Source organism: Sinocyclocheilus grahami, unplaced genomic scaffold (assembly GCF_001515645.1).
Source record: "Sinocyclocheilus grahami isolate Dianchi unplaced genomic scaffold, SAMN03320097.WGS_v1.1 scaffold230.1, whole genome shotgun sequence".
NCBI lineage: Eukaryota > Metazoa > Chordata > Actinopteri > Cypriniformes > Cyprinidae > Sinocyclocheilus > Sinocyclocheilus grahami.
This window is the reverse complement of record NW_015505409.1, coordinates 108014-131405: the sequence shown is the minus strand read 5'-3', so window position 1 is coordinate 131405 and position 23392 is coordinate 108014. Positions and strand designations below refer to the sequence as shown.

At 37.6% G+C, this 23392-nt stretch overlaps 2 protein-coding genes across 5 annotated transcripts in view; one reads left to right on the top strand and one right to left on the bottom strand.

The window, feature by feature from the left end:
- Positions 1-37: 37 nt before the first annotated feature.
- On the top strand, positions 38-3654 carry LOC107597224 (gap junction alpha-3 protein-like). The gene is made up of 2 exons (XM_016288177.1): positions 38-82; positions 2576-3654. The coding sequence occupies exon 2, from the start codon at positions 2593-2595 to the stop codon at positions 3652-3654; it is 1062 nt and encodes a 353-aa protein (XP_016143663.1). The 5' UTR covers positions 38-82; positions 2576-2592.
- Positions 3655-6100: 2446 nt separating this feature from the next.
- tbc1d8b (TBC1 domain family member 8B) overlaps positions 6101-23392 on the bottom strand; it is a 22922-nt gene continuing 5630 nt past the window's right edge. Inside the window, exons 5-22 of one of the 4 annotated variants that reach the window (XR_001610442.1) lie at positions 20580-20820; positions 20297-20504; positions 18271-18438; positions 17986-18087; positions 17467-17617; positions 17177-17391; positions 16151-16268; positions 15574-15859; positions 15108-15234; positions 14611-14709; positions 14009-14077; positions 13658-13898; positions 13462-13527; positions 10933-11013; positions 10489-10530; positions 10073-10170; positions 7940-9152; positions 6101-6896 (exon numbers count right to left, since the gene is read on the bottom strand). Coding sequence is in view for 1 of the 4 variants with exons in the window: in XM_016288176.1 (XP_016143662.1) it covers positions 8592-9152; positions 10073-10170; positions 10489-10530; positions 10933-11013; positions 13462-13527; positions 13658-13898; positions 14009-14077; positions 14611-14709; positions 15108-15234; positions 15574-15859; positions 16151-16268; positions 17177-17391; positions 17467-17617; positions 17986-18087; positions 18271-18438; positions 20297-20504; positions 20580-20820 (2873 nt within the window). In the remaining 3 variants the exon portion in view is untranslated. Of the gene's footprint in view, positions 6897-6964; positions 9153-10072; positions 10171-10488; positions 10531-10932; positions 11014-13461; positions 13528-13657; positions 13899-14008; positions 14078-14610; positions 14710-15107; positions 15235-15573; positions 15860-16150; positions 16269-17176; positions 17392-17466; positions 17618-17985; positions 18088-18270; positions 18439-20296; positions 20505-20579; positions 20821-23392 lie in introns of those variants that run through there. The other 3 variants (XR_001610443.1, XR_001610444.1, XM_016288176.1) reach the window with 3 other exon arrangements.

Below are 23392 nucleotides of genomic sequence, written 5' to 3'. Positions count from 1 at the left end.
ATGCACACATATATATACAGTGTATTTGTATGAGTCAGTTCTCTCTTTCTGTTTGAGCCTGTGTTGGAGTACAGACGAAAGTGTATGTATGACAGAAGAAGTACAGCACTGCGTACAGACTTGTAGACTTTTTACTATTTATGTATGAGGGGATCATTCTAACTCTGGACTTTTAAGAAAGGTGAGTGTCAAGCAATAGAATTAACTGACTCTCACACATTCCCTTTATACACACACACAGGCCGATACTCAAACTGAGTGAAGACAGCACAGGAATAGCATCTGTCGGAATGAAATCAATTTAATACCTTTTCAGACTCTTCTCTGTCTTGTATTCACTTTTAACAGTTTTTGATTCCTTTCATTTGCCAGCATGAATCAATCTATGGATTTATATGTAAAGATATGACTTAATAATGGTAGAAAATATTGTCAGATCCATCAGATTTTGGGAAGCAAATGGGTCCTATATTTAGAATTATGACTAATGCGATTAATTCATATATCACTGTGTATGTATTTATTTGTGAATGACTAATCGCAGTGTCTGGTTGATTATCTGAGAAAGGGTGTATATTTTAGTTGAGAAATACTTGTTTGATGTTCTTCACAGAATGAAACTGCTAAGCTAAATAAACACAGTAAAACAAATTCCGTAAAATTTACGGTAAAAAAACGGCAGCTGTGGATGCCGGAATTTTATCGTAAAAAATACAGTAGCAACGTTTTAGGTTTCACGGTTTTAACGTAAATTTACAGTTAAATACCGTAATTTCATTAACTGATATAATGTTAATATACCAACCTATTGAAGTACTGAAATCTGTTTTGTAGCTTTGTAATACACTGATAACCACCAAAAGCAGGTGGTGATGAGAAAGTCACATGATGAACCAAAGCCCATCACAAGCAGCTTTTAAATAATAACATATATAGAAGGTGCACAGTGTCATTCACACAAACACTAAACACCATCATGGTGACACACATGAAACTGAAATAATGCAATAAACATTCATTTAACAACATTAGGTGTAACACACAACACAACAGATAAGAAAAAACTAAGAAGAAACAGTTATTTCAACAAAAAACATCAAATTTGAAATGTAACGCAGGGAATTCTGGGAATGTCAATTTACGGTTATTCACTGTAAATTATACGGTCTTTTTCACTTCCAAAAATGGTATACTAAAATTAATGTCCAATACAGTTTTTCACCGTATATAGTAGGGGAATTTACCGTTAACCATTTAACAGGTTTTTACTGTAGCATTTTTACTGCCTTTTACCGTTAAATTCATGGTCATTTTTTAAAGTGTAGCTCAACTGAGAGGCTTTTAGATTCGTATATAATGGTGAAGTACTTTTAGAAATGTATTATTGGAATCTATGTACATAAAGGCCAAGGTTTTCAAACTAAGGTCCAGGGACAAGTTCCAGAATTGTTCACAGAGACATGCAACAAAAAATAAATGAATTTATAAAATAAAATAAAAAGGACTGAATTTCATTTTAGTTTTCTAAACAGAAAATCATTCGAAAATTATTTCATCAAATCACTAATTGTTTTGCTCACAAGAAAGATATAAAAAGACGTCAGTGTCAACTTAATATAAAGTAGATATTGTGTATTAGATATTATCTGGAACTTTCCATAGTAAAGATATTTCCAGGTAATATTTGAGACAAATTTATAATATATTTTTTTCACTCTATACATAAAATATATAGCTGTCCCATTCGCAAGGGCAGTGTCATTTTTGGGGTCCATAGCATTAAAAAGTTTGAAAAGTTAAGACGCTTTAATGGTTAGTTTAAGATAATCTGTTAACAGACAGTATGCAATACAGAAAGTGTGAAGTGTGTTGGAAGATCCTTATGTGTGTGTGTGTGTGAGTGTGTGTAGGGGTCGAGTATGTCCACCTGTTTCAGGTCATGCTCAGGCATGAAGACATGTCAGTGAAACCTCAGGGCCACATAACCAAACACATCCCTCAAACATGACAAAGAAACTTCAATCCACCCCACTAATAATATATGTGCGTGTTAGCGTGTATCTGTGTGCCTACGTAAATACTTAACCATATTTTGGAGACAAATTTGAACTCAGGATTAATCTAAATCTGACAAAAATTAATGATTTTTTGCAAAAATGAAGGTTTCTGGTATGATTAGGTTATGATATTTTTAACTATATGTATACATGTATATTCAATAGAAATCTACAGAATGTCCACATTTAGATGACTAAGTAGACATGTGTGCTAATACATGCTGGACCTTTTCTTTTCTTTTTGGACCTAAATTTAAGAAAAAGTTAATACATAAGTAAGAGTATACATTTTTGTAGGGAAGTATTGTACCCTTTTGTAGGGATGTATTGTAAGGCTGACTGGATTGTGTTTATTCATTTCCCTTATTTTTTAAATTTAGATAACTTTTGCCAATTATTATTCAGACTAATTAATGTAGAATTTTCACATCATAATGTCATTTAGTGATTATTGGCCATTACTGGTTATTAGCTTAATTAAAATGGGTGTATCTCTGTATTTTTGTGTGTATTTGCAGGTGGGCACGCAACAGTAATGGGAGACTGGAACTCGCTTGGGAAGCTTTTGGAAAGTGCCCAGGAACACTCCACGGTGGTGGGCAAAGTCTGGCTCACCGTACTCTTCATCTTCCGCATCTTGGTGCTCGGTGCTGCCGCAGAGAAGGTTTGGGGCGATGAGCAGTCCGGTTTCACCTGCGACACCAAACAACCCGGTTGCCAGAACGTATGCTATGATATAACCTTCCCGATCTCTCACATCCGATTCTGGGTGCTTCAGATCATCTTCATCTCCACTCCGACACTGATCTACCTGGGCCACATCCTGCACCTGGTGCGCATGGAGCAGAAACAAAAACACAACGAGGTGGGCGGGATGGACAAACAGGCACTTTTGAGCACCAAATCTGGAAAAGGTCCCATACGTGACGAACAGGGGAAGATTCGTCTACAGGGAGTCTTGCTACGCACGTATGTCTTCAACATCGTCTTCAAAACACTGTTTGAGGTGGGCTTCATTGTGGCACAGTACTTCCTGTACGGATTCGAGCTCAAGCCACTGTACACCTGCAACAGATGGCCCTGTCCCAACACCGTCAACTGCTACATCTCACGACCTACAGAAAAAACCATCTTCATCATATTTATGCTGGCCGTGGCCTGTGTTTCTCTGCTGCTCAACCTGGTGGAGATGTACCACCTGGGTTTCACCAAATGCCGCCAGGGTCTTCGATACAGACGCTCTCATTCTGTCTGCGACACTGAATCTAAAGCGCCTAGTGAGGATGCGGTGGTTCCGTTTGTACCAAACTACCCATATTTTCCACCTCACGCACCACCTCCGGCTCCCTTTCCCACAGAGCCACACTTCAACCTCTCAGAACCCGATGGAACCTTCCCGCCACACGGCAGCCGCTCTGTTTATAAGCAGAACCGTGAGAACATGGCTGTAGAGCGCAGCGGGAAACCGGACGCCGCAGATGTCAAGATCAACAAAACAGCAAATTCTGTCCCCGGATCACCAAGCCAGCAGCGCAGGCCCAGCCATTCAAGTCGATACAGCAACAACAAGACCAGGATGGATGACCTCAAAATCTGACCAGACGCAAACAAGACTCCTCGTTCACTCACAGGCTCTGAGAGCGTGGCAAGAATAAACGTGTCATTTAGAGTGGCATTAGAATCAGGGAGTCCGAATGTAAATTGGTGTGATGCTTTACTTGAATTCATTTTGTGGGAACATTGCAATAACTTGATCATTAATTGAAAAGATTGATGATTGAATCATAAACTAAAATCATATGGAAGCTTTGCTTTGATAAATCATAATTGGTAAGTCAAAAAGTAGAAATTATGATACATTAAGTCAAAATTACGGCATAAAGGATATTATGAAATACAAATCATGGCATAAAAAAAATTAAAAAGTTGAAATTATGTCATCATTTTGATTTCCATAATTATGAATTGATCTCATATTTTGACTTTTTATTTCAGAATTATGAGTTGGTATCTCATAATTTCAACATTATATGTCATAATAATGATTTACCAAAACATGTTTTTTTCTTACGTGGCGGAAAAGGGCTTTCGTAAGGATGATCACTTAAAATGAATTTAAAATGCTTTTCAATTACCAACATTAAAAAACTTAGGAGACTTACGGGTAAAATGTGAACGTTTGAATTTTGTGAGGTTTTATGGGGCGGACTGACTGTGGAGGAAAACTAATTTATTTATTTTTTCAGTGGCAACACTAATCACATTTTACAAGTCAACAGCTTACAACAGTTACATCATCTAGACTTGGCTGACTGTCTTAACCAGGTGTTTACAGTGTGTCTATGGCCTGTTTAATTTTTTTTAACCAGAGAAGTAGTACTGTATGAATGTACCATCCACACATTCTCATGTAAACATGAATGATTTAAAGCAAAGTTGCTATGTGTGTGTTTACTGCTTAAATAAACACTGGAGACTATTCTTAGAGAGCTAAAATAAGTGCCCAGAGACACTTTATGTGTGTGTGTGTGTGTGTGTGTCCGGTTTGAAACCTGAGACAGGTCTGGCAGACGGACGGGAAGGAGCACTGATTGGCTAAATCTGTTACATTGGGCAAGAGTACAGATTGACTCAAGATATTGCCAAAAGCATTTCAGCAGATCCAAAAAGTGTCACTGATGGGTTTTGAGCTGTTATTACCTCTCGAGCTCTGCTCAAAAACCTTGATGTCTAAGCCTACTGTCTTTCAAAAGCAGCATCATTCTGACCCAAAAGAGCCTCAAAAGTGACTGATTTGAAATAAGCTGCAGCTCCATTAAGAGTCACTCATGCGCTGCACAAGCTAATAACTTGGCTACTCACAGACACGCACAATAAATAAATACATATACACTAATCTTGTGAAATGAATATGTATACATTTTCAAACAGACAGAAGACAGAAGGAAGATTAGATACTTCACATTTTATCATTCTGTGGCCTTTTGAAAGTGTTTAATTTTGTTGGGAACCTCACTATCCACCTTATTTTTCAAGGCGGATGTAAGCCATTTTCTGTGAAAGTGAGAGACTTCTGGTTCATTAGCCTCTGTAAGGAATAAAACAAGGTTAAGGCTAAAAGGGATACAGCAAAAACTACTGGGCATGCGTAATTTTTCTCACAATGTACAACAATAATTACTGTTTTTGCATTATTGTAAGGGGTAGGTTTAGGGTTGGGGTAGGTGTAGACGTTAATAAAACACAATCTAACAGGTAGAAAATGTAATTTATTGTTAGCTTCCGTTTTTTGCTGGATCCCTTCTAGCCACAACCAATAAACAAGAATAACAAAGTTCAGTTAACTGTAAAACTGTTTGCATTACAAACTAGTGTATTCATAATTAATAGATTAAATTAATATATAATATTAAAGTAAGATACACCCGTTTGCAATATCAAGCAGCAAAACAAGCTATTTTGTACAGCTAAAAATAGCTGGAAGCGGATGACACCGGAAGCCAGGCCCATTATATTTACAAATGGCCACAGCCACTATTACAACACAAATAAGGTGGTATCCAAAGTTTTGAAACTATACCTTCTAGACTACAACCTCTGCTTAAAGCTGACATGAAATGAAAATGCACCCTATGTTCTAAATGTATGTTTTGTGTGTGAACAATTCATCCATACATGTTTTATAATAATAATAATTAAAGTAAGATACACCCGTTTGCAATATCAAGCAGCAAAACAAGCTATTTTGTACAGCTAAAAATAGCTGGAAGCGGATGACACCGGAAGCCAGGCCCATTATATTTACAAATGGCCACAGCCACTATTACGACACAAATAAGGTGGTATCCAAAGTTTTGAAACAATATCTTTTACATTTTGAAATGCTGCATGACCAGAGACCTTCTAGACTACAACCTCTGCTTAAAGCTGACATGAAATGAAAATGCACCCTATGTTCTAAATGTATGTTTTGTGTGTGAACAATTCATCCATACATGTTTTATAATAATAATAATAATTATTATTATTATTTACCTCATAATTCTTAATTAAAATATCATAACTGATCTGCCGACTTCTCTCTGGTGTTGTATGCTGGACTTAATAATTAAATCTGCTTAAACCTATCCCTCCCCAATTCAGACATCTCAAATTCCAATCAACAACCAACAAAAAGAACGTTTTTTTTTTATTTTTCGATATTCTGTCACAACAAGAAAATATCTGCCAATACTTCCATTTTATTGCGACTAGATGCATCCCAATTTAGAGGATCAAAAGCTGTTTTATCTGAATGGAAGTCAATGGAAAAGAGTTATACAAATTATTGTGCTATAAATGAATTTCTTTTGTGTGGAATCCATGTGTTGCATAATAAATCTACAGCTTTGTAGCTCATCTTCAGTGTTTGCCATTACATTTTCATTTTGAAGCGATCTAGAACATGCTTACAAATAAAATCAAAGCCAAAAGTGGGATTCATGATCAGCACTTTCGATGGTCTTGATTAGGATTATGTACGGTCAAAGTCAAGACCCAGGTTACAATCTCCCCCTTTTAAGAAAATTGTGCATGTCTCACAACAGATGCTGCCATAGAGGCAAGAGTCAGAGGACACAATGTCAAACTGTGCCAACATGACCGTCATAAAATATGTAACCTTCCTCATGTGGCTGATCAAAGGCAGCTGAAGCAGCTCACAGCAGGGACCTGTCTGCATGCCTGCAGTTGGGATCGATCACACTATTGACAGCACTGTGGAAATCCTGCTTATATTGTTCTCAGAGTAGCAGAAGGCTGTGATATTCCCATGTTCCTGGATCAACATCAATGTTGCTCCTAGAACAACATAAGAGATAGAGAGAAAAAAAAAGGGAAGATCCTTTCTTCATACATTTTATTTTATCATTACATTTTCATAATGTGACAGTTTATGAGGCACAAACAGATTGTAACAAAGTTATATATTTAAGACAAAAAAAAAACATTAAAAAAACTAAAAATTAAACCGACCACACTATTACCCTGAAGTACATGAAGCGAACATCAAATGTTCAGCAAGAACAGTACGAGAGCGACTCTGAGATGTAATACTAATCATTTATCTTTCAATGCAACTCCTTCTGCAAGTATTTCTATGGAATTTGTGGTTAGTGTGCAAGAATACAAAACCAAAACAACAGCTTCCTTAGATGACCAACCAATCGAATGGAAAATACGCATTACGGCTTCCTACTCTGAGGTGCCTTTAGCTTCAGAAGAACATAATTACTTTATTACACACAGAACGAAAAACTTTGTTTAGCCGGTGTAGACCTGACACAACGTCAAACGGAATAACCACAAAACACCAACTTCCCTTTCTTGCACTCATCACCACAAGCTCTCAACATTTACACAAAATTCTAAATTAAGAACGATTCTGCATATCCATTTGTCCATTTTAAGCATCATACAACAACTCTTATGATAGGTGAAGTGATTTATCACTTAATGTTTCTTACAGCTTCCGACTACATGAACTGACAGAATAATTACTTATACACTTTTTGCATATCATTTACAGCGCAACAGTTCTAAATATTTTTCTTGCTAAAGCATTTCAGTATGTTCTCTATGATATTTTTTTAATCTGTAAAATAATGACAGAAAATATATTTCTTGTTTTATGACAAAATTCAAATATATTTTGATACTAATCTCCAAAACGATTGCGAAACATGTTTAAAGATGAAATAGGTTTCATTAAATGGAAGCACTTGTGATCGTACTGAAGTCCTGAATCAAAAACCAATAAGGCATAAACCACAGATTTCGGTTTGTAGACACAAACACATTCAGTGAATCAGAATTACATGACTATAATCTGGAATAATACAGACCATCAGTGCAGTGGAATGTGATATGATGTGGACTAAACTCCGCCTCCTCATTAGCATAACCATTCTGGGCATTCCTAATCAAGCCTCTACAGAAAGAAGGAAAGAATTTCATAGCTCATTCGAGCAAGTTACGTAATGTAAAGCGACATGCGTGTTATGGAACAAGATATTTTGAATGAATTCTCAAACAATAGAATTTTTTCAGCCATTAGCAGTTGATTTCCCTTACAATCATCCTTCCTTTTGTGGTCCTACATGTCAGGCTGGGAATGACAGACGTAGTGCATGTGAGCTGTTTCGAGGTTACTTAATGGATAAAGCAGGCAAAGCCTTTTCATGCCGTCATCCCAACTCACACATTGCCATTTATATTATTTATAATATAATACCTCATCTATATTACATCAAAATACCTGTTTTTCTTCATACTGTGCAATCTCTGAACATTTTATACTTCAATTATTTTCTTGGGGGTCCCTTTGATTTGTACTTGTGCATCTGTATATAAATAAAACAATTTCCTCATCTGTAACGGACATAAGCGTTTCACAAACACTGACCTGTACAAGTCGCACAGAAAAGAGAAAGAGGAAGGGAGAGGGTTTATGGCTTTAAGGGCAGTGTTTTGCTGTGATTGCTCTGATATAGTGTGTTAGTGTGCATCTTTAAGCTGGTTTTTGCGTGCATGTCCGATCAGAGAATCTGTGTCAATGGCCCGTTCGAAGAAGCGAACGACAGACGGTTCATTCAGGAGAGACGCAAGAATCTGCTCGAAGGAGAAACTCCAGTCCCCGTCTCTGACTGCAGAGGGCGAGCTGGGGGTGTCTGTTGGCGTGTCCAACACGGGGCTGCTGGTTCCGGTGGGACTGCTGGTGGGCGTGGAAGGACGTGAGGTTGAGGTCGGGGTAATGTCAGAGTGGGATGGGGCAGTTTCTTGTTGATTGGCCTGAGACTCGGGTTGGTCGCCTTCACCCTCGGCGAGGGTTTCGGTCTCAGGGCTGGTGGGTAATGTTGGGGAGGTCTCTGGCTGAGCCGTGCTGGTGGGTGTACTTTGGGGCGTTTTCTGAGGGCTGCTCTCCTGTAGCTTCCGCCCTACCTCCTCCATGCGCAGCAGAAGACTGGTCACTCGCGCCACAGCACGGTACAGACTCTCCTCCTCCTCGTTGCCATGGAACACACCGTACAGTGTCTTCGTCAAACCAATAAACTGCACCTGGAACACAGTCGATACAGTCTCTTTAATTAAACTGAACTGTGTTTACATGGCTTAAATGTGGTCAGAAATGACAACAAATCACTATAGAGTTTACCACGGATAACATTCCTATTATACTTCAATAAGACAAGTCTCCACTTGAGTTTGTATGTGTTCAGAACAGTGAGAGCAGACAGACTATGGCAGAGAACAGGAATAGAACTGTTCTGAACAAGGTCAGTGAGCAGAGAATGAACGCTGATGACACTGTTGTCAAACACCTCAAAGTACTTGTGGAATCATCACTGATCAGGACAAAGCCAACCAGGTGCTGTACTTAAATAAGAATGAGCAACATTCATACATTGTTTACATTCAGATCAAAGCGTAAACAACGTATCCGTTTACATACGTTTTTTACGTATGTGATACGTGTCATACGTATGTGACGCAGAGGAAACGAATTGTTGAATAAAGTCATTATTTTTGTTTTCTTTGCACATAAAAAGTGTTCTGGTAGATTCGAAAAATTACGGTTGAACCACTGATGTCACATGGATTAGTTTAACGATCTCCTTGCTACGTTTCTGAGTCTTGATCGTGTAAGGATCCTTGCTGTCTATGGGAGGGTCCGAGAGTTCTCGGAATTCATCAAAAATATTTTAATTTGTGTTCCGAAGATGAACGAAGGTCTTACGGGTTTGGAACGACATGAGGGTGAGTAGTTAATGACAGAATTTTTATTTTTGGGTGAACTATCCCTTTAATGTACACAGATCAGCTATACATGAACTGGAAAAATCTCAGCCATAAAGACGTGAAAAGCCATCGTTCAGTCATCATTAAATGGCTCGCTGAACAAAGCCATTTAACAAAAGCCATTAACAAAGGAAACAAAGACATTTCAGATTCTGACCACATCTTTGGTGCGTGTTTACCTGATGAATTCTGGGCAGATCTTTAATATTCTCCTCTCTCCGCTGCAAGTCTTCCTGCCACTGTTTCAGATATTCCTGCAGATCTACTTTAGCACGACCTGAGGGGCAAAATACAACAGATTTTTAACAGTGCCTTAGACTACTTTATTCTGATTCTTCAATGACAGCATTCTGTGGTCAATTATTATTGTATAATAATAACCCATAATAAACTCTATATTTGACTTAAGTGCCTGGCAATCAATCTCTTTTTAACTCAAATATTTTATGTCCATTTATTTATCAGGTAGCCAAGCAACAATGCACAGTCATTTGGTCATTGCACAGTGACCCTGACAACCCTGCTATGGTTTATTTGTGATATAGTCTGATATGATAAAGAGAACATGATTAGAGGACAGGGATGAATACTTCACCTCTCTCTGGACATTTTCTGATCACTCCATCCTCTGCAGAGTCTACATGGAAGAGAGGGAAAAATGTACAGCCACGAAACACAGAGACACTCACATGCATGAACAGATATACATGCATACACATAGTCTATATGGTTTTCAGGGTGGGCAGGGTTTTGAGCTTCTGCTTCTTGTAAAACACCAAAATGAGGTGTGTTTCTAGAAATCAAAGCTTTTTGGCAGTTAGGTGAGACAAGTCCCTCTTAAACACAAATACAAATGCTACACACAACACACAAACATTTAAAAATACACATAGGAACATAAAATAAATCAGTGACATTATAACACACCCAGGCGAAAGAAGAAAGAGTGAAAAGTGAATGAATGAATAACGAAAGAAATGAATGAATGAAATGAAAAGAAAGGAGGCATAAGGAGCCACAGAAAGCAGTGGAAGCTGACCAGAAAGACGAGTAGAGAAAGAGTGATCTTCAGCCGGAGGAAAAAATCTAGACGACGGTAAAATCGTACACTGCTGGGTCCCTGAAGAAACACACAAAATATGCATATATGCACACATTCTACTTTTATTCGAATCGGTAAAAAAGTGTCAGTCATGATCTGTCATAAGTTATGGATAAATCTGCACTTGTCAAAATTGCCTATTGTTTTAAAAAGGCACAGTCACACAAACATGCTACATGAACTTATCACCATAAAGAGTGATGGATTATTTAGATAAAGTGCTGGTATCTTAGCAGTTACAGATCCAGACTCATACTACATTGGCCCTATATTGCTATTATGCCCTTCAGCCAAGCATAAGCATCACAAAGTACTAAATGTACTTTAAGATCCTTTGGATCAAAACAAAAGTGTCAAATAACTAACTAACTAACAAAATGTAAAATTTACAAATACAGCAAATAATGAGGAGATGTAGAGGTTAGACATAGATAACACAGGTTCATAGAGGGGGCAGATATATAGATTAAATAGGGTTATAGAGGTGTATAGATTACATATTTGACCCATCTATTACCATGTATATCACTGAGGGGTTAGATTTAAATATTACATAGAGTTACAGATAGGTTAGACATATAGATTATGCAGAGTTATACATGGGTCAGATATATAGATTAAAGGGGTCATATGATGTTGCTAAAAATAACATTATTTTGTGTATTTGGAGTAATAAAATGTGTTTATGTGGTTTAAGGTTAAAAAAACACATTATTTTCCACATACTGTACATTATTGTTTCTCCTCTATGCCCCGCCTTTCTGAAACACGTCGATTTTTACAAAGCTCATCGGTCTGAAAAAGCGAGGTGTGCTCTGATTGGCCAGCTATCCAGTGCATTGTAATTGGCCGAATACCTCAAGCATGTGACGGAAATGTTACGCCCCTCACCATACTGTGATGCTGTGTCCCGGTGCAACACCAATAAAACTCATTATAAACGAGGCATTTGTTGCATCCAGTGGGGACATAATTACTGATTATAATGACTTATACGCGCCGCGTAAACATAAAACCATGTCTGCATTTGAGTCCTCGTCCTCCATAAAATGCGCTGCACACATCTGAATATTTGGTTTGAACTGTTCTGGAACAGTGTTGTAAATACAACTTAACCACTGATTTCTAGTTGTGTCCTCTTTTGGAAGGCCAAACAAAGTAGTTTTGCTTTCACAACTAAACACACAGCGTCTCGACATGGCGGCGGCGGCACCAACAATACTACAGCGAGAATCAAAGTAACACCACCTTTCTTTGCGTGAACATTTGGGCGGCGTTATGCAAATCTTCCCACATCGTGACGTAGATATGTGGGGGCGTGTTAGAACAAGTCATTTTAGGTAGGCGTGGTTGACTCTTAACTTTTATAAAGAATATCTCTTTGGATTTGAGACTTTAGTCTTTGCAACTTTACAGATCTTCTTTATGCACCAAGAGCTTGTAACACTCCAAAGAGAAAGGCAAACTTGAAATCGCATCATATGACCCCTTTAAGAGTTATTGAGCTAAATAGACTGCATAAAGGGTTAGTTCACTTCCAGAATAAAAATTTCCTGATAATTTACTCTCACCCATGTCATCCAAGATGTTCATGTCTTTCTTCAGTCGAAATTAAATCAAGGTTTTTGAGGGAAACATTTCAGAATTTTTCTCCATATAGTGAACGTTAAAGGGACCCAACAGTCTGTAGGTCCAAACTGCAGTTTCAATGCAGCTTCAAAGGTCCTGATCCCAGCAGAGGAATAAGGGTCTTATCTAGCAAAACAATCAGTCATTTTCTAAAAAAAATAAAAATCTATATACTTTTTAACAACAAATGCTCGTCTTGCACTAGCTTGACCTTACGTATTACGCAGTCGCGTTGGAAAGGTCACACACGTGACATAGGCTGAAGTACGAACCCAGTGTTTACAAAGCGAATGTGCAAAGATAGTCAAATGCCCTTTACAAAAAAAAGGTAAAACAATGATATCGGATGATTTTGAAGTTGGAGGAGAAAATGAGATGGAGCTTTTCGCCCTACCCTACCTTTTTGAATCAGAGTACAAAGATGAAGAATTAACCACGCATGACTTTTCCAACAAGATTACTTAATGTGTGAAGTCGCAGACGCACATCGCAGAGCTAGTGCAAGATGAGCATTTGTGGTTAAAACGTATATATATTTTTTCGCTTCACTAATTAAGACCCTTACTCCTCGGCTGGGATCATGTAGAGCCCTTTGAAGCTGCATTGAAACTGCTATTTGGACCTTCAGCTTGTTGGCCGCCATTGAGGTCCATTAAATGGAGAAAATTCCTGGAATGTTTTCCTCAAAAACCTTTTCGACTGAAGAAAGAAAGACATGAACATCTTAGTGTATAGATATACAATATAAAGATTAATCATATGCATGCATAACCATATCTTATGTTCACACTAAGCTTTTATTAATACACAGTGGCAGAGGTCATACAATTAATTTACCTGGTTGAAGGTGCATTTTGAAGAGAAATTTTAGTTTTTCTGTGAAAGGTCTGTTGTACAGGATATCTGCAATACACACACACACACACACACACACACTCTCTTGAATGAATCTGGCAGGTTTAAGGAAAGCTGCTATGTACTGAGGTGAAAGGTCAAAGGGCAGTCAATTTAGTTCAGGGCAGGCTCCTCTTACCCAGACTGCACATGAATTCTTTGAAGTTCACAAGTCCGTCTCCATTCTCGTCCAGAAGCCGGAAGGCTGATCGTGCCAGTGAGCGCACATGCGTGTGTGTGGTCCACGGCTGCAGGAGGTTAAACAGGCTACTAAACTGGGACTGATCTAGCTGATACTGGTCCAGATATGGCAGGCTGGGGTCATGGTTCTGCAGGGCAGGACTACATACTGACCAGTAACAGCTCACAAAGTGCTGCTTCTATAACACACGAACAGTCAAAAGACACAAGCTTTAATAGTCTGTGTGGTTGCAGCAGCATTTTGAGGCCTTCAGGCATGGAAGTGCACAAATTTGTTAGCGCAACTCACCTTAAAAAGCATGTAGAGCTCATCCAGTTGAGCAGCACTGAATTTCACATCTTGAGCAACAACACGCAGCTGCAGCAATAAGACACAAAAATGACAGACAATTAAACATCTTACAATGGACTATAATCTTTATGTGCAAACAATGTGTAAAGAAAAAATTATGCGAATTACACTACCATTCAAAGGTTCTGGGTCGGTAAGTTTTTTCAATGTTTTTGAAAGAAGTCTCTTATACTCACTGAGGCTGCATTTATTTGATCACAAATACAGTAAAACATTAATATTGTGAAATACTGTTACAATTCAAAATATTTGATAATATTTTATTCAGAAATCAACGAACAGCTTTTATTTTAAACAGAAATCTTTCGTAACATTTTTAAATGTCTTTACTGACTCTTTTGATCATAACTCTATGCATGAGGCATGAATGCTGCTTCTGTTTTGTATGTTTTTTTTTCTCCATTATGAATTTGATAATCAGCATCAAAATCTAAAACCTACAAACGCATATGCAGAATCTTCTTCTTTTTTTAATGCTTAGTTTATTATTATAATATATTATGAAATTAAGGAGTATACAGCATGGCTTTTGTACTTACTACATTTTGTTTTGTTGTGTCTTCTAGTGTTTGAATGACATACAGCTTGTTCCTCTTCCGCATGTTTTCCACTTCCTCTGTTCGAATGTCTCCATATTTCTGAAATAAAAAAAAGTTTCATTAGTCTGAGCAACCGTCTATTTTAGACCTTCGGTTTGCTGACCACAGAACTCCTGTCAGAGGGGGGTTTTCATCATTCCATGCAACTGACCAGTTTGAAAGTGCTGAGAAATGTACAGCTTTTCATTGCACATTCAGATTTTACATTCCTATAAAATCTGTCACCATGAGTACAGGTGTAAATTACCAAAGCCTTAACAAATACATCAGATTCATTTTATTAGTCACTTTTACAGAGTGTTTGTTATAAATTCACTACCTTAAAAATAATAAAAATTCTGCGTTTACTACATGTTCTAAAAAAACCAGAGCTAAAGACATAAAAAAGAAAACAGATTTTAATGTTCACTACAGTATATTAAAGTGTGTAGCTTTACCTCATATGCCTCTTTGATGAGATCGCTGATGTCAACCTTTTGTATTGATTTGTCATTGGCTGTTGCAGATGCCTGCTGTACTGTAGCTGGCAGGGGACTGTCTTTATTTGTGACACTGTCAAAAAACCTGAAGGATAAAATCAGATTTAAATACAGGTTAAGTTTGTAAACTAAAAAAAAATCCACTGCAAAAATGAAAGAAGTTGATGCTGTTTACAATTAAACAGCAGCTTGTCACCCAAAGACACTCTTGAGTCCGATCATTCCTGATCTTTGCTGCATGAGTCACATAGCATGGAAGAATGTTCCTTTCAATAATATAATATAATATAATATAAATACATTTTTGTGACACCTTTTCTGTTTAAAAATCCCCCTTTTAATTTTATATTGCACATAACATAATGACAACACAGCTTGCTACAATCATGCTTTGGCCATGTTAAGAGGACAACGTTCCAATCACCTGTTGAGGACTGTGACAGCTTCTGCGTCGTCATGGCAACAAAGAAGATTGTCCATATTGTAGTCAAGGACAGCAAGGCCAAGCTGCAGAATGGCTTTGATACCATCATAAAAGAAGCAGTCGACAACATTCACAGCGCTCTCTATTGGCAGTACGCTGATGAAGAGAGTCAGGAACCATGACAACGACACTGACGAGAAGAATGACAGGTCTGTCATGTGTTCGGTCAGCTGGGTTAGATGCTCACGGATAAGTTCCTCGAACACAGCCTGGTCCACCAGGGCTCCTGGAAAACACACACACTGAGACATGAATAATACTGTATTCAAAAACAAATAGATTCAGTAAACTGCCACTGCAGCAACAAACAGAATGACACAACTAATCACAGACAGAATAGGAGGAAGTACATAACATGAAAAAAAAATTGTGGAGCACCTTAACAAAGCTCAGTAATTATAATCCAATTATGACACCATTGGCATTGTGTTATTATGGCAGCCTGCAAATTTATTAAGATGAGTCAATCACCTCCCGGGTATGAGATGTGTATAACCACACATACACACACACATACCAATAATTCTACGGTTGAAGTAGTCTGGGAGCATTCGTTCACACACAGCGACCAGCAGCCAGAAAGCCTCTTCTTCTTTAGCATACAGCAGCAACACAGACGTCAGGATATTCATCGCCTGGACAGACCGACAAAACAACATGATACAGTTATAATATATGAAAACTAAATTATTATTAGAATGAGCGGAAGTAGAGTTTTTAGTGAATAAAGTGAAAAACACAAATTTGCATTTAAAATGACAGATATTTTTGAGTCCCTTTTTTAGAGTTTGTGACATAGCTGTACATGCAGATTGAATATAAACAAAAATAATTTGGCTTCCATAGCAAAAAAAGTATATGCATTCACCATATTCCTTGAATACTTCACTTTGCATATTTCCCATGCTTCTTATACTTTGCATACACCAAGTTTTGATTACCAAAAAATTATTTCTTTCTGTTTCTGTTTTGCACACAGAAATATTTTTAAATGAGTTCTATTTATGTTCTTTATTACCATAGATTCAGCTGGTTTTAATTTTCCTTGTTTTATTAAATATTTAATATCAAATATTGATGCAATGTGTGTAATGAATAATTGTGTTTATGCTAGTCTTGCAGATAATACTGTAGGTTGTGCATGAGGGGGATGTTGAATATACACATATTGTACACCAACATAAAGTCTGATTCACTTTGAAGCTACAACCAGTCACTTAAGGCCCCATTATTCTTTAAGCAAAGAACATAATTTAAAACAAAATCAGGCCTAAACAAAGGGCCTTCAGATATGCTAGGATCATCTGATTGACATGTAAACACTTGCTAAGTGAGAATTTATCAAAGATTTTACGCCATGAACCTCATACACCAACACAAACCTGGGCAGCTTGAAATTGTGTTGACATTCAATCAGAGTGCAACATGAGCAAGCGTTTTAACAAATTTGTGAACAGGATGAATCAGATGTTCTATGAACTGTGCAATTTGATGCTGAGACCATGTGTTAGAATAGATGAAAATGTTACGTGTGTGTTTTCACCTGGCAGTAGCCGATTTTGGGGTTGCGATGAGCGTAGGCAGTCAAGACGCGGCGAAGAGCCGAGATTCCAGTGTCGCTCTGGAATGCTGGGTGTTCTGGGAGTGAGCGATGCAGATCTCTCTCAATCTCATCACACGCAAGCGAGCTGCTGCCCATACACTCCTCCAACAGCCGTCCATAGTATCCGGGGTGAGAGGTCATGTCATGTACTGCACCTATAACACAAGCAAACATGTACAAAACTGTGGCACATACAGTATACACCCACACACAACCAGAACAACACACACCTGAGAAGAGCATCCACAGTTCTCCTCTGAGGGTCTCTGGAACTCCTCGTACAATGAGATCCCCTGTTTTTTTGGTGCAAAACATTCCAGTTCCACGGCCATATTCAGTAAAATGGATCTGCCACGACTGCTCCTTCATTCTCTCCTTCAGCTGTCAATCACAATGTTAAAATAACCATTTTCTATTTGAATATATTTTCAAAATGTCATTTATTCCTGTGAAGGCAGAGCTGACGTTTCAGCAGCCATTACTAAAATCTTCACACAATACACTTTTTTCAGGATACTTTGATGAATAGAAAAAACAGAATTTATTTGAAATGCCAATCCTATGTAACATCACAAATGCATTTACTCTCACTGCTCCTCTCAATTTAATGTGTCCTTGCTGAATGAATATTTTAATCTCACTGACAACCAACCAACCTTTAAACGGTAGTGTATACCACATGTTTTGATTTCATTAATAATCTTTACTAAACTAACATTGCACCAATATTGCAATAAGCTTATTTGTACCATTTTGGGGTCAAGGTTTTCTGCATCATGTGGATGAAAGACGTTCATAAGAGCTTCAGTGCTGACGGCTTGACTTTGCCCCACCATAACACCCTGCTCATCCTCAGAGAGAAAAACACACACATGCAATCTAGTTTCTCCTCTGCCATTTTTACAGTTACCACAAAATCATACCATGAAATGCAGGATATTTTTAAATGATATGAAATATATTATCATGACAAGTGTTTGCATACTTAAAACACATCATTTCTAAGAGTGGATGCTGGAGTGTAGAGGAATTACCGGATTACTGATGTAGTGCTGGGGGCTTCCTGCTGTCCCACACTTTCTGCGGATGGTGGCAGCAAGTCGCTCAAAATCCCGAACCTCAGAAAAACGCAAAGCTCTCTTGCCACGAAGACACACAGTCAGGGCACGACTACCGCGATCTGGCAGCTCCACACTAAACACCTACAGGAATACATTAATGCCAAAACCACACATAAATCGGCATTAGTGAAATACAAACAGCAGAAACTTATGAACTCTCCAAAACTCTAAAAGTCTAAAGGCAGAACTGTGAGAATATGCCCATGGCCGAAAGGGGTGAAAAAAATACTCTGAACTTAAGTCTGGATTGATTGCTTAGATTCTGTAGGTAAAATATATTTCAAAATGTGTTGGTGTTGAAAGTATAATTCACACAAGATTATTCAACATCAACATAAAACAGTAGTTCAACTTTAACTTAAACACAGGGGCCAGTTGCATAAACATAGGCACTATGTTAAGACTGTGTCTTAAGAAATAGTTTGACTAACTAGCAGTTACCACTCTATAATTTTGTTACTAGCAGACCAATCTATCTTTTTGCAATGGACTTTAAGAAGTCATGATCAGTCTTTATGAAAACAAATTAGATGACTAACTACTTTAAAGCATAACAAAAGGCTTTTAAAACAATAAATCAAAAGTATACCTTTATTGCCTTATTATTACAAAGTGTACTAAAGTGTATTGAGAAACATAGTCATGAAAGTGTACTTTTTTTTAAAGGGGTGGTTCACTGTTTTTTTTCTAGGCTTGATTGTGTTTATGGGGTGCAGTCTAACATGTTAATGCTTCGTTTAAAAAAAACACATTCTTTTTCACAATGTACCTTTATTCCACACCGCTCTGTCCCTTCTCTGAGAAACGCGCTGATCATTTCCTTCTTTTATGAAGCCCCTCCCTCAGAAATAGGCTCTGATTGGTTAGCTAGCCCAGTGTGTTGTGATTGGCTAAACCGCCTCTAGTGCGCATCTAATCATCCCACCCCTCACCTCAGCGGCATGTGCTCCAGTTGTATTGTAAACAACGGCGTCGTTAATATCGCTTATCAGTTTGAGCTCGATTGAGAAGCAGAGGATATTAGTGAAGAGGATCGTGCAGAACCTGTGCAAGCATGGCTTTTAATGGTAAGCCTATGTTTTTTGTTTGTTGTTGTCTCATACTTTTAGATATGCTGTTATTTGTAAATAAGCTACTGCTTAGGTTAGCTTTTAATATACGGTTTTATCCTGATTAAAGCTTTAATACAGTATGGCAACTGCACGCGCATCCATGTTTAACACTTCTCATAGCTATGTGAAAATAAGTGTATAATTGGAACAGTTCATTGTTGGAGCTGAGCTGAGAGAGAGAGAGAGAGAGAGAGAGAGAGAGAGAGAGATGCAGAGCATGTGCAGAGCAGGGGGACGCAAGGAACAGTATTAAGAACCGCTGCTTTAGAACATTGATTTTGAAACTTGTGAATCTATTAGAATCGTTAGAAGACAGAATCGTGATTCATATATAAACAGATTTTTATGTGCACTCCTAGTTTTCTCTTCCTCTTCTCTAAAGCAGCGCAGCATGGCCTCGCCCCCTTTGCTGCCTTTTCCCGAGGGCGGGGTTTATCTGGGTTTGTGACGTCACAAACCCGGGAAGTAACTTGTTGTAGTTCCTACCAGCCGTTTTTTATTTATTAAACTGCCAGAATTTTAAAAGACGATATCTCCATTTGCATTGAACTTTCAGCTTTGTAACTTTGCAGATATTGCTTATGCTCAAACAGCAACATTACGCACTAACTAACGCTAAAAAAGTGAAATCGCAATGAACCACCTCTTTAAAGTACACTTAGGTGGCCTTTTATTTGATTTATATAATCTGCAAGTATAGTTTTTTTTAAATATACATTTACGATTTGAAGTACAAGTGCACATTCAATAATATTGCGCATGCTTTTTTTTTCTCAAGGGCAGTCTTCACCATGACATTCTTTGCAGTTTGCAGAAAACATACGCACCTCCCATAGAGGGATTATGAGATGGCACGGAGACCCATCTTGGCTTGCAAAGCACAGATAGTTCTCAGAGACACAGATTTTTCCAAGCGTATTGACATGGCTGAATGGAACCCAGAGGAAACTCTCATGCACTTCACAAAGATTCTCCTCCTGCGGCAACCGGAAAAATGCTCGAAATGACTGATTCCGTGCATGGATTTCCAGAGCCCTGCAACGATTACAGTAGAGTCAGACATCGTCCAGTAAAACAAAAATAGGTAACAGAGGAATAAAACTAATCCACCTCTGTGTGATGTGAAGAGGGTTGGCAAGTGGATGTTCAGCATTAAATGTTTCTTTGTCGAAGAAGCGCACAATGGCGTAGTCGGCCAGCTGCTGCATTATCAGGTATGTCTGCTGGAGCCTCAGGAGCATTGAGAAGAAATGATCCTCTCCACGCACACACACACGGATGCTCTCTGCCAACAACACACTCGACGTACGTTCCAGGCGGCTCACCTCATCCCAGGGATACACCAGTTTCACTAAGCAAGAAATGCACAAACCATGAATAATATGAGATCTTGGCAGATGCCAACTGTAACACTTATAAAGGCAAAACCATTATATATGAAGCACATAAGGTGTTATATGTGACCCTGGATCACAAAACCAGTCATAAGGGTCCATTTTTCGAAATTGAGATTTATACATTATCTGAAAGCTGAATAAATAAACTTTCCATTGATGTATGTTTTATTAGGATACGACAATATTTGGCCGAGATACAACTATTTGAAAATCTGGAATCTGAGGGTGCAAAAAAATCTAAATATTGAGAAAATCACCTTTAAAGTTGCCCAAATTAAGTTCTTAGCAATGCATATTACTAATCAAAAATTAAGTTTTAATATATTTACAGTAGGAAATTTACAAAATATCTTCATGGAACATGATCTTTACTTAATATCCTAATGATTTTTGGCATAAAAGAAAAATCTATAATTTTGACCCATACAATGTATTTTTTGGCTATTGCTACAAATATACCCGTGCAATTTAAGACTAGTTTTGTGGTCCAGGGTCACATATCTCTTATAATCCACAGAAGAAATAAAACCATACAGATTTAGAATGACATGAGGGTGAGTAAATGATGACAAATTTTTTGGGTGAGCTATCTCTTTAGGACTTTGATATGTGAATGTCCTCTGTTATAATTGGTTAACCTCTTTGCATGTGGAAAAAATAAGAGTTGTCCGAGTTGCTAAATAATGAATATTGATTGATATGCAAACTTACACTGCCATTCAAAAGTTTTGACATTTATTCCTGTGATCAAAGCTGAATTTTCAGCAGCCATTACTCCAGTCTTCAGTGTCACATGATCCTTCAGAAATTATTCTATATTGCTGCTTTATAACAAATGTTCGAAACAGTTGTGCAGCTTAATATTTTTTGGGACATGTGATACTTCTTTTTCAGGATACTTTGATCAATAAAAAGTTCAAAAGAACAGTGTTTATTCAAAATAGAAATTTTGTGTTACAATATTCTATATACAATATTCTAATAATTGTGCGACCATTCAAAAGTTTGGGGTCAGTAATTTTTTTCTTTTCTTTTTTTTTTAAAGGAATTAATACTTTTATTCAGCAAGGAATTTAATTTAATTTGATTGGGCTCAAAACTGTGTCTAGAGAGCTGATCTAACAGGCAGTAACACGTCTCCAAATAAAATTGTCTTTTGCTTGTTGCCATAGCAATCATGCTGATAACTTGGCATGGTACCTTCTGTGGCATTTAAGCAGAATTAAATGACCTCTAGATCTTTGGGCCTCTTGTTTTGTGCAGACGGTATTAAATGCATAGAACAAATCTTTAAATGTGTCGTAATAAAACTCTCCGATGGCTCAGATGACCCTGGGCTAAAGGTAGAACAGATAATTTGGAAACATAGTGGTAAGTCTGTGACTTGAGCTGACCTTCGCTTTTCAGCACGGAGATGGGAAAACTCCAATGCCTCGGGACGCAATTCTGAAATTGCTTACGTTGCACTCCTTTTGGGAAACTGCAAAAAGAGCCCAAAAAAGGAAAGTTTGAAATGGACCTTACTGCCCTCAGACAGAACAGAAGCTACTGGTGGAAAGAGTCTAATGTCTGTGGCTAAGAGATGAGTAATGGGAAAGATGAGTGTAGTTGCAGAGTGACAGATGCGCTCCTTCCTGCTCTGTCATTAGGCCGTCCCTGTGATCAACACAAGAAGACGAAGAGCCTGTTTAATGGTCCAAACCACAGCTATGGATGTGGTATTCTTCCTTTTTTGTGTGTGCGAGAATCATTTATATGTCATCACATAGGTAAGCGCTTGTAGCGGTTAGTAATGGCCTGTTTAAGTGAAGAGGGATAAAAACTTGTGCTCGAGTTATGAGAAATACATCTCCCTCGATAAAACGGGGCTTAGCTCGTACATGCATGACTCCAATAATTATATGTACAACATTTGTCTCTTTGCACTGGCAAATCTTATGAAGAAGCGTCAAGACAGTCATATTTTACCCTAAAATTACAAAAAAAAAAAAAAAAAAGTTTCTTATGCTCATCAAGGCTGTATCTATTTGATCAAAAATACAGAAACATTTTTGTGAAATATTATTGAAATTTAAAATAAGTTTTCTATTTTAACATACTTTAAAATATAATTTATTTCCGTGAAGCAAAGCTGAATCTTCAGCAGCCTTACTCCAGCTTTCAGTGTCACATGATCATTCAGAAATCATTCTAATATACTGATTTATATTCAATGTTGGAAACCGTTTTTGCTGCTTAATATTTTTGGGGACCTGTAATATCACGGTTTATTCAAAGTAGAAATTTTGTATTACAACATGCACTACTAATCAAAGGTTTTGGGGTCAGTAAATTTCCTCTCTTATTTTTTATTTTTTTTAAAAGGAATTAATACTTTTATTCAGCAAGGATGTGTTAAATGGATAAAAACAAATGAGAGTAATGTCTTACAGTATATTGTCAGAAAAAAATTATATTTGTTATTTTTTAACATTTGTAACATCCAAAATAAAAGTTTTTGTTTACATAATATATGTATGTGTACTG

What these genes read in the sequence shown, in the direction of transcription:
- LOC107597224 (XM_016288177.1), top strand. Translation starts at nt 2,593, where the DNA reads ATGGGAGACTGGAACTCGCTTGGGAAGCTTTTGGAAAGTGCCCAGGAA.